This window comes from Microtus ochrogaster, chromosome 16 (assembly GCF_000317375.1).
Source record: "Microtus ochrogaster isolate Prairie Vole_2 chromosome 16, MicOch1.0, whole genome shotgun sequence".
Classification (NCBI taxonomy): Eukaryota; Metazoa; Chordata; class Mammalia; order Rodentia; family Cricetidae; genus Microtus; species Microtus ochrogaster.
Window position 1 is genome coordinate 14,311,563 of NC_022018.1, and position 11,485 is coordinate 14,323,047.

At 43.0% G+C, this 11,485-nt stretch overlaps 1 protein-coding gene across 2 annotated transcripts in view; it reads right to left on the reverse strand.

The window, feature by feature from the left end:
* Prtfdc1 (phosphoribosyl transferase domain containing 1) overlaps positions 1 to 11,485 on the reverse strand; it is a 109,357-nt gene that overhangs the window by 83,888 nt on the left and 13,984 nt on the right. For both annotated transcript variants that reach the window (XM_026782979.1, XM_013348970.2), the window contains exon 3: positions 8,919 to 9,102. In XM_026782979.1, coding sequence (XP_026638780.1) covers positions 8,919 to 9,102 — 184 coding nt within the window. The remainder of the gene's footprint in view (positions 1 to 8,918; positions 9,103 to 11,485) is intronic.

The following is an 11,485-nucleotide window of genomic DNA, read 5'->3' on the forward strand; positions in this document are numbered from 1 at the left end:
TCTTCTAAAACGTGTACATTAAAAAAATCCACATTTATTTATTAAAAGAGCATAAGGTGCTGTGGGAGCACATTCTACTCCTTCAGCTAATAGCCTTTAAGATACTAGCCCACTTGGGCGTGGTCTCTTATAGTTTAAAAAGCAGAGGGAATCGTGCTCCAGTTCTCTTGCTTCCTGCTCCTGTTCTAGCTGCTAGACTCTGTTTCCTGTTTGCGCTTAGAGGACTATTGTTTAGGACAGTGATCTGTAAGTTTTTCCCCTTAAATAAAAAACCCTTTTTATAATCAATAATTCTGAGCTGGTGTGAAATTGTTTTATGGCACCAATAAGAAATAATAAAACTACCTTGTATTGGACAGACTGGAGTTTCACTTCAAAGAAAAACAGCAACAAAAGCCTTTGACTTGATAGAAATCTCAAATAGCCTTGCCAGATATATGCTGGAGTGAAGGCTCTTCAACCACATATGCTGAAGTCCAGTTGTAAATATATCTCATGATCCAGAAGCCAGGGCCTAGAGAGATGGCTCAGCCAGAGGACACAGGTTTTATTTCCAGAACCCATATAGCAGTTCAAAACTACCTGTAACTCTAGTTTCAGGGGAACCAACACCTTTTTCTAGTCTCTAGAGACACTAGACACATATGGAGACAAAACACACATGCACATTTTAAAAATTCTTGGAACAACAACAAAAATCAGAAGTTAAATAAAAAGGCAGGTGGTCCAAACTCAGTGCTTCAGGATGCACCTGAGCACTGCCACACCTCAGCATCTCTGACCAAAGGCCTTGTAGACATGATGCACTGGCTTTCACACCTACTTCCTTTTAATTATAATGTTTTTATGTGACTCCATATAAGCTAGGCCTATCCATGGTTCATTATTTATTGACTAGACCTTAGATCAATATTATAGGACCTAAGATTTGAGAAGAATCAAAGAGTAGAGACAATGCTTTTCATAATACATTTAGTCAAATACTTGCCAGTGATACTGTAAAAGGTTATGGGAGAGAACTAGTACATTTTTTTAAAAAAATCAAACCCACGTTTTATATTTCTTTTTCACATTTTACTATCTCCAAAATCAGGATGCATTTCAATAATCCATGTCATGCCTATGTTGTGGCTTAGTTTTTTGTGTTATAGTACCTTTATTTCCCCCTTTTTTGTTGTTTGTTTCTTTTTTTTTTTTTTTTTGAGACAGGATTTATCTGTGTAACAGCTCTGGCTGGCCTCGAACTCACGGAGATCTGCCTGCCTTTGCCTCCCAAGTGCTGGGATTGAAGAAATGCACAGCTACTGTCCATCTATGTAAGAGAGGTGTAATTGATAGCCAGTGATGCCCTAGATTTAACAAAGCCTTTTAGACTCTTTTTTTTTTAATGTCTTTCATTAACCTTTTTGGTTTAGGTTACCTTCCTCATCCTTCAGTTTAGCTCTTTGTGTGTGTGCATGCAGGCATGTGTGTGTACTTACACACCTACTTCAAGCAGATCCAACATCCCCAATAGCTGGGAATTCTAAAGTACTGGGCTCTTGTGTCCTCCCTGTAAGTCCAAGATGAGACTCCAGGAAGGACAAATTTCCCGCTGCTCTATGAAAAGGAAGATTTTAGTTCAACCTTCTTACATAAAGGCAGTGGGGACAGATAGAGAGAGAGAAAAAGACAGACAGAGACAGAGAGAAATAGAATTAACAATACATTATCTAGGTAGGAAAATGTGATAATGAAACTCTTTATTTTGTATGACTAATCGACTCTCATAGGAGGGAAGGAACAAAACCAGTTTAGCAAATGGCCTGCCTAGCACAGGACAAAGTGAGGCCTGCTAACACAGGATACTGGGATGCTTTTTCTGCTTTATCCAATCTGCTCATGTTCACCAGCATGGATTACCAAGGACTGACTTAAAAACCGTTATTCTCAGCTGTGGCAACAAGAAGGGAGAAAGTACCAGATGCTTGTTTTCCTCTACCTTCCTGGGAACAGGTCTGTGGCCAGCCTTTAGCTTCAATGCACCTCTTTACTACTGATGCCTGCTTCCCAGGGGCTCACATCACTGTGTGGCTACTCTCACAGGCCTACTGTGGTTACATTTTGGGTTGTGCTTTATCTTTGTTGTTTCTTCCTCTTGATGTTGCCTTCACACAAGAATTATGAACTAATACAAAGCACAGTATATTCAAAGAACTGACAGGGTAGGGGGCTGAGTATGTTGGGGGAATGCAAGCCTGTTTAAAATAACATCCCTCCTGGAGCTGTAAAGCCTTGAAGCCTGAATATCTGTGCTCACAGGTAAGCTAACCAAACTGGTGGAAAAGCAACCAACTCTGAGTGCTACACCCTCTCCCTGGCTTATGTGTAAGTCGATAAGCCTTTAAATTAAGACATTTAAGAAGAAAAAGAGAAAAGTTTGGCTGGAAATGCACTTTCTGGCACCTAACAGCGTCTGTCTGCAAGCTCTCCCCAGTCTCCCATTTTTCTGCCGTCAGGTACTGCAAGCACAGGCCTCCGCACTCAGCCGGCAGTTGGGTGAAGGGAGAGTTCATTTATAGGAATCTTTCCTGGATTGGGCTACTCCCTGCAGAGATATTTGGGACTGATTTTTATCAGGCAACATGAAGACATCCTGGACTGAGATCAGCTTTAAAAGTCAGGTCTTAGAAAGGTGTTTCTGAAACTACAGAGGTGAGATAAGCTAAAATTTCAGACTACTTATTTTGCAGATCTGCGTTTAAAAACCATACAAGAGGCTGTGTGGTAGTGTGCTTGTCTAACATTGTGACTACCTAGGTTTGATTCCCAGAGCCACACACACACCAAAATATTATGCCGGAATGATGCGGGAGAATCGTCTGTATTCTGTCAATCATGTTTTAAATAAACGCTGATTGGCCAGGCAGGAAGTATAGGTGGGTCAACCAGACAGGAAGTAGACGCAGGGCGATGAGAACAGAAGAACGCGAGGATGGAGGAAGCCCATTCCCCCCACGCCTGCCCAGACCACTGAGAAGCAACATGTAACCTGCCTGGCTGAGAAAGGTACCAAGCCATGGGGCTAACATAGTTAAGGATAATGGGGTAATATACATTATAAGAGCTAATACAAAGCCTGAGCTAATGGGCCAATCAGTTTATAACCTAATGTAGACTCTCCGTGTGATTTTCTGTGGGACATGCCAGCTGTGGGAACAGGGCAGGACAGAAACCCCACGAGCAGCCCCTCATGTTACACTGGAAAGGATCTCACTCTCTTCTAATCCCAGTCAAGAGGGATAAACTAGGTTTTGGGGTTTCCCATTACTGATGGTGGCTTTTTTTTTAAAATCAAGGATATGCAAGCATTGCTGAGGACTCTGACTTATTAGAGGGGGTCTCATTCAGCTTCTAGTTTTATTTTAATCCAAGTCTCTTTCTCCTGTCTCTACCTAGTGCTAAAACCAACCTGCCAATGCCGACACACTTGGCTTCTGCCACTGATTACACAATGATCTCATGCTCTTCATGTTGGCCCTGACCATTCCTAGCCTTTTTGTGAGCACCACTAAATACTTCAAATGCTTTCAGAGTCCACTTCCCCCAGCACTTTTAGACGTTTCTAAGAGATGGACTTACAGTTATCCACATCATTCCACGAAAGTGCCACAGTCATTTTCTACCTGTGAACGCACATATGTTAGAGTTTAAAAAAAATAAAATATTTTAAGTACTTTAAGGAAAATAAAACACTATAAAAATTTAAATATGTAAAGCAGTAGCAGGAAATAAATGGTCACAAGACACAGTATACCTCTGGGTTCTTGCGGCTGAGCAGCCCAGGCTCACAGGAAAGTGAACTCCTACGAGAGCCAACCAATTTGATATACTATTAAATAAACGGTGAATAGTATCATAAATTTTGTCAATATTGAAAAGTTTTGCACCCCAGTAAACCTCTTCACTGATGCAATAATCCAAATCAGATGAAATCAAACTGAATTATAAAAAGCCCAGGTTTAATGAGCATTAATGTTCCTGGGTGGCCTTCTAGCCCCCAGAGAGGAGAAGGGGAAGGAAAACCAGAAAACCTCGTCTTTATTCTCTAGGGGCTGTTTAAATGCTTTGTGGGGAAGGTCTTGAACATCTCTGAGTAGGGGGTCATCGTTTGGCAGCCTTCCCAAGGGGGGAAGCCGGAATTAAGCAAACCCCAAGGGAAGGGGCTTGGGATGGAACTTCCACCCAAACATTCCAGACTCTTTGGGTATATGGATGCTAGGGTCTGGGGTGATGTTTCCACCCAAACAAATATTACAGGACACACTACTGAGCACATTTGCATGTGTGCATATGGAATGTGATCTGTGTAATTTCTTTTGTTCATGCTAAGTTTTCAGATTTGATTGTTTCTTAAAAGCAAATTTTTACATAATGATGACCATTATTTATACATAAATATTTCTCTTGTATATATTTTAAGAAGAATGCATAACTGATTTCCTAAAATGTTAGCCAATATACCAATAGTTTATAAAACAGTGAAGTTTTCTCGGAAAGCCCTGGGGAATTCTGTGGGAAATGTTTGCTTGCTACAATGGACGCAGGCCTGAGAGACAGCTGGGTGTGGATTATGACATCAGTTCTACTGTTTCCTGGCTTGTGTCACTGTGTGACAGGTGGGAGAGAGCCCTAGCAGGACTCCTGACAGGGTTAGAAGAGGTAATAATTGCTGTGAAGCACTAGCTGAGTATCTGTAGAAAGAAAGACAGAGGAAGGAGTGGCCGGAAAATGGAAGGGATGGAGGGAGGAAGGGTGAAAGGGAGGGAGGAGGATTCAGTGTTAGGAATTCAGGTTGCCAGGGCCCCTCCTTCCTTTAAAGAGCAGGAGTAGTTACTGTGCCCACAATCCATCAGTCTTGGACTGGAGAGATGACTCAGTGGTTAAGGACACTGGTTGTTCTTCAAGAGGACCTGAGTTCAATTCCCAGCACCCACATGGTGACTCACAACCATCTGTAATGGGATCTGATGCCCTCTTCTATCTGATACCCTCTTACATCATGCAGGCATATATACAAATAGAGCACTCATATACATAAAATACAACAATAATAAATCTCAAAAGATATTTTAAAAATAATACATTAGTCTCATACTAATTTCTAAGCAATTGGTCTCTACATTGCTATCACTCATGCAAATTTATTCTATGTCTTCTGTAAAGTTTAGCATAAGAACAAAGACAAGTCAGACGAGAACGCTGAGGTGTTTAGAGCCCTCTGACCACAAGAAGGTCCGTCCAATGGAACATCCTTGGGAAGAGTACCCCTGATGTAACCAACTGAGGCTGAGGGCTGGCAAGGGAGAAACGAACTTTCTGCTTGCTCGTCTCAGAATCCTATTGTTTCCCTAGGACACAGTGGAAATGCCTCCTACCTGGGTACTGAAAGGGGGAGAAAGGCAAGAGTACTAAACCATCCTTGTCTTTCGGTCTCACACAAAGTTACCCCAATTTTCTTCAGACAACAGGATAGAAGAAGTGGTCTTCGTTGTCCACTTAAGAGCATTTCACATCATCCAGGAGAGACATCTGTGGGTGTGTATGTGAGGGCATTTCCAGTGTGTGTGTGTGTGTGTGTGTGTGTGTGTGTACGGTGTTGTCATCATGACCACAGTACTTGACAGAAACATAGAAAGAAGGACGTATGGCCCAGGGATTTTGGTCCCCAAGGCACAGAGGAGATCAGTTGGAGTATGTGGCACAGGCAGCTCTCATCACAGCAAACCAGGAGGCAGAGTGAGCAAGAGAGGTATTACGTCCAGACTATAAACTTCATAGTGTGACCCCAGCCCCAGTGTCTGCTTTCTCCAGCAAGAACCCACAGCCTCCTAGAGTACCACCAGCTCGGGGGGCGGGGGACATCCAAACATCAGTCGTGAAGGTACAGTCAAAATCAAATTATCACTGAGATGTTTTCAAGATGTGCGCATAGATGTGGAGGAGGGAAGGAGCACCAGATGCCTCAGAGAACAGTGAGCTAGTCTCTCCTCCTCATTTATTAGTGTTTTGTTTTTATTGACCTTTACCCTCAGGCAGGCAGAAAGAATTCAGTTTTGCAAGGGGATGACCAGTTCCAGCCTGACCTAGCACTGAGGTACTTCTGAATGGGAACAGTGTATGAGCCAGGGGTGGAGAATTCCTCATGTCAAGGACCAGGCTATGACTGTGGGTTTCCCCTCCATTTTAGATGCTATATAATTGGAGGGATGTCTTGCCTGAGTGAACAGACAGACTGTTACGTGAGGTAATGGCTCGGGAGATGATTCTACAATTAAAATTAAAATCTATGAGATGCAGCTCAAAATGTTCTTAAAGGAAAGCTGACATCATCACATGTTTATAGTGAACAACGAGAAATATCCCAAACCTTTGAGCTAAATCTCCATCTTATGAAACCAGGAGAGAAAAAGCAAACATTAAGAAGGAAACAAAAGCCATAACATATGTTGATGTAAATCAAAAGAGTAAGATAATAGAGAAAAATCAAGGGATTACTAACTACCATTGAAAAAATAATTTTAGAAAAGGCAAACAGGCACTATGGAAGATACTAAAAAAGAGAGCTCTCAGAAGAGAAAACCTAACAGTAGTTTCCAGGGCCCTGGGGTCTGAAGAGGGACTTAGTGTGAGTCCAGCGCAGGCACAGTGACAGGGAACTACAGGGATCGAAGACATCTGCATGGTGAGCTGTGTTGTAGAACCTGAGCAGAACTGTAAATTAAGGGGATAAATGCCTGTGCATAGAAATTGAACCTCAAGAAACCTACCTTACTTTCCCTCTTCAACTTTCGCTCTACTAGGACCTTAAAAAGATTTTTTTTTTTTTATGTGCTAGGCCAACACAGTGAAGACCAGGGCCAAGTGAGTGAGAAAAGTCTGGTTAAGATGGAAGGACAGATATTTAGTTCAAGAAGAAAGGAAAGAAGAAAGGAAAGCTTTCATGAGAGCACAGAATCCATCAAGCAGGTGAGGATGCCCACGTAAAAACAAAAGCATGGTCACTGTATCTGGGAGATTCAGGAATTCAGAGGATGCATCTTAAGAAGTGTTAGCCTGTCTACAGTTACCCTCGACCCGAGGCAGCTGGAAAAGTGCCACATAAAAACCTAGGCAGAATTCCAGGCACACCTCAAGATGGCTGTGCTGGCTATTTTTATGTCAACTTGGCATAAGCTAGAGTCAGCAGGGAAGAGAGACTGTCAACTGAGAAAGATGCCTTTGTAAGATAGGCCTGTGGCCAAGTCTGTAATGCATTTCTTTGATTGATGACTGATATGGGAGAGCCCAGCTCACTGGGGACAATACCACTCCCACGCGGCCACATCCCACATTGAGCAAGCCAGTAAGCAGCTTTCCTCCGAGGCTCTGCTTAAATTCCTGCCTCCAGGTTCCTGCCTGAGTTCCTGCCCTGACTTCTTTCATCAGTGGAGAAGGGCATGAGAGTTGGGAGGTGAGGTAAATGCTTGCCTCGCCTAGATGTTTCTGCTTCTGGTGTTTGATCACAGCAATAAAAATCTCAACTGAGATGAAGGCTCTTCCTGGAACACGTGCCCTGAACAAGCCTCCTTATCTGAGTGTGAATGGAAGTTGAAAATGTGGCCAGAATTCCCTCCCAGGGATGGAGGTCTGGTCAGCTGACTGGGTGAACAAGACCTAACTTGTTCACTTGTGCTTAGAAGGTTGGGGATCTTTCCTGAAGGGTGAGCTTCCAGCTGGTGTGGAGGTGGAGAAGGGACTTACAACACCCTCGTGAAATGACCTTGGGGGAGCTCCCGGGGCAAGACCTGAGGCGTGGAAGTCAAATCCAGCACAGCATCAGGGAGGAGTTCGGAAATGACACCTGGCCACAGTCAGAGTTCCTGGAAAATGACCCTGAATCTCAGCTGATCAGAATTCAGCTAGGAAAGACAGACAGAGACCCTAGCCAGAAATGCATTTGGATTTCTAACCAAAAAACTGTCTGTGAATAAACCTGTGTTGATTTCTGCCATTCAGTTGGTGATGGGGTAGGCATGGACTGATAAGAAGCCAATTAAGGCTGACCATAGAATTCAAATGTGCCAAGGTAGTTTAGTCAATGAAGATACTGTTATGGTTTTGACCAAAGGATGTTCTAAATGAATAACACACTAGCTTTAGTGACTTATTTTGATCATTAGACAACAAATGTCACACAGTTAACGTTATGATGAAAAGCGATTAAGCGAAGGGTATGTTTGGAAGACCACTGGTTATCAGTTCCATCCAGAGGTGGCTAGGAAGTTATCAGAAGCTGGTGGAGAGCTTCTGTGGAAGATCCCTGGCCCGGTCTCCCCACACTGGCATCCCCTCCAGACTTCCCTTCTCTACCTCAGGTGATAGTGGCAGAGAACCGCATCTCCCCCCACAGGGTCAGACTGCCTCCCACAGTGCTCCAGGACTAAGAATAACAGCATAAAAGCAGATAGGTCTCCACTGGGTTTTCTTCACTCTGGTCACACTCATTGGCTTTACTCACATGAACAAGTGCAAGAATTATCCCCAAAGAATTATTTTCCACATATGTGAAAATAGAAGAATATTATTTAAATTCTTATCATTGTCATTTAAAAAATTATGGCGTGGTGGTGCATGCCTTTAATCCCAGTAGTCAGGAGGCCGAGTCAGACAGATTTCTGAGTTCAAGGAGAGCCTGGGCTCTCAAGAGTTTCAGGGCAGCCAAGGCTACACAGAGAATCCATATTTTGAAAATAAACAGTAACAACAAAAACTATACTATCATTTTCATTACAATATTTAGACACAACTCTTCATTTTCATAACTTTACTCCTTCTTTTGTTCTAAGGAATTGTGAGTTCTAATAGTCATGCAATAAAAAGAACATGTAATGACTTACTTTGTAACTTTTTAGTCTGATGAAGTCAACCTTCATAGAGACAAATCGATCTGAATTTCGGCTGATGTTCTTAAGGTGTTCTACCAGATCAGCACAGAATTTGTAACCTCCTTTCAGCACACACAGGACCAGAATATCATGGCAGCCTATGTCTTTCATTATATCCTTAGCCAGCCGCTCAATTCTGAAAAAAGGGAAGGAAAAAAGATACATCATGGGACAACTAAACAGTATGACATTCATACAGATGGGATCACTCAGGTGAATATGGAGAAAAGCTTGGGAAACAGAGAGCTTCAGGCAGATCAGTTCTGGTAAGGTGAAAACAGAGTGTCCAAAGCACATCACAGGGACATCACAGCTGCTGCATGTCATAAACACTGAGGTGCTAGAGCGCATGCATGCTATCTGTCCTTCTATCATGACAGAACCTGCTTGCTAAACTTTAGAATGTTCTGATGGTATTTGGTGATAGCCTCATTTCACGGGGAAGGAAGGGGAAAGAGAGAGAGTGCCAACGGGCTTTCTCCTAACTTGTTACAGACCTAAACCTATGTGGGAAGAGGGAATCTAATTGAGACAATGCCTCCGTAAGACTGGCCTGTAGGCGAATCTGTGGGTGCTGTGTAGTTCATGACTGATGTGAGGAGGGCTTGGATCATGTGAGCAGGTCGTCCTGGGTGTGGAGAAAAGCAAGCTGAGCAAGCCACGAGGAGCAAGGCAGTAAGGAGCCTTTTTCAGTGGCCTCTGCTCCAGCTCCTGCCTCCAAATTCCCACCCTGCTTGAGTTCCTGTCCTGACTTCCCCCAGTTATGGACTGTTACCTGGGAATATAGCACGAAATAAATCCTCTCCTCCCCAAGTTGCTTTTGGTCCTGGTGTTTTATCACAGCGAAAGAAACCATAAGCAGGGAGTGACTCACTTACCTTACGCTAAAAGAAAAATCAAGTTCAACGTAACACAAAAGTCCTATGTTCACCTAAGAAACACAGCATATATGGGAAAGATGCTCCCGTGCAACGGCAAGAGGTACGATATGGTGTGAGCCTTGCCTGCTCTGGCAGCTCACTGGAGATATCTTCACAGGTTTCTACTCATTCCACGTCTAGAGGGGCATAGCTACTCCCCACACAAAACTAAAACTTAAACAGAGGCAGGATCTCAGGCATGTACTTCAAAAAGAAAATCTCCACTAGCATTTAAAGTTGGATTAGATTAAAAGAGACAAAATTATGTATGCATGCATGTACAATTTTATAATCTCTATACTCTGCATATTATATGGATTCTATATTATACTTAGTAAGTGTTCACATATATGCACATATAGAATGTTGGCTATGTTTTCAGGCAGTGTTTATCTAAATTTGTTTTTTTGAAACAGATTTTCTCTATGTAATAGTCCTCACTGTCCTGGAACTTGCTTTCTAGACCAGGCTGGCCTCGAACTCACAGATATCTGCCTGCCTCTGTCTCCCAAGTGCTGGGATTAAAGGTGTGAGCCACTATCACATGGCATGTTTTTCTAAATTTGATCACTGAAAGATTGTACATCAGATCTTACAAAAAGGCATTTGAATTCATAAATTTTTATGACATTTATTTATTTAGTGTATGTACATATGTGTACATACATACCACTATGGTGTGTGTATGTGTGTGTGTGTGTGTGTGTACACATGTGCATGTATATGTAGGGAGTGTCTGCATTCATGTATGTGTAAGTGCATGTACATTTGGAGGCCAAGGGTCAACCTAGGGCATCATGGAATCTGTCCATCATATTTTTTGAGACAGGTCTCTCAGTGGGTTCTGAAGCTTATCACTTAGGATAAGCTGGCTGCCCTGCAAACCCCAGGCTCTGCCTGTCTCTCTCACCCCAGAACTGGAATTACAGGCACAGGTTACCATACCAACCTTTTTCCTCCCTTCTAGGGCTCAAACCCAGATCCAAAGGACAACAAGCACTTTACCAACTGAGCGTCTCCCTAGTCCCCCAAATCCCACTTTAAATGTAAAGACTCAGATGAAAGTGAGAGGCTAGGGAAGGACAAGTGTGCAGATGCAGAACAAAAGGAAGCTGGAGAGATCATCTTACTTTCAGTCGGAATGGAAGGAAAACGATCAGGACTAAAGGTGCTCATTGCATCCTCATCAGTCCTGTTGGCTCCTGAAGAAATCACGAAGTTTTTACTGTATGCCTTGGGTTCCCGATGACTGATAGTGCAAGGAGAAACAGACGTATCCACTACTGCACTTAGAGACTTCTCACTCCCTCTACTAGGCTTGAAAGATCCAGCAGTTGGGAAATCAATAAGGGTAAAGTTGAACAACCCATCAATAAACTGGTTCCAGCTGATATGTGTGAAGCATTCTGGTGTAGGAGGTTCTTCTGTCTATGTGTTGCTTTCATCAATTGAATAATGAAAACTGCCTTGGCCTTTTGATAGGGCAGCACTTAGGTAGGCAGACTAGACAGAACTGAATGCTGGGAAGAAGGGCAGAGAGAGCTGTCATGGAGCTGTCAGGTCAGACATGCTGAATCTTTCCCGGTAAGCCACAACCTC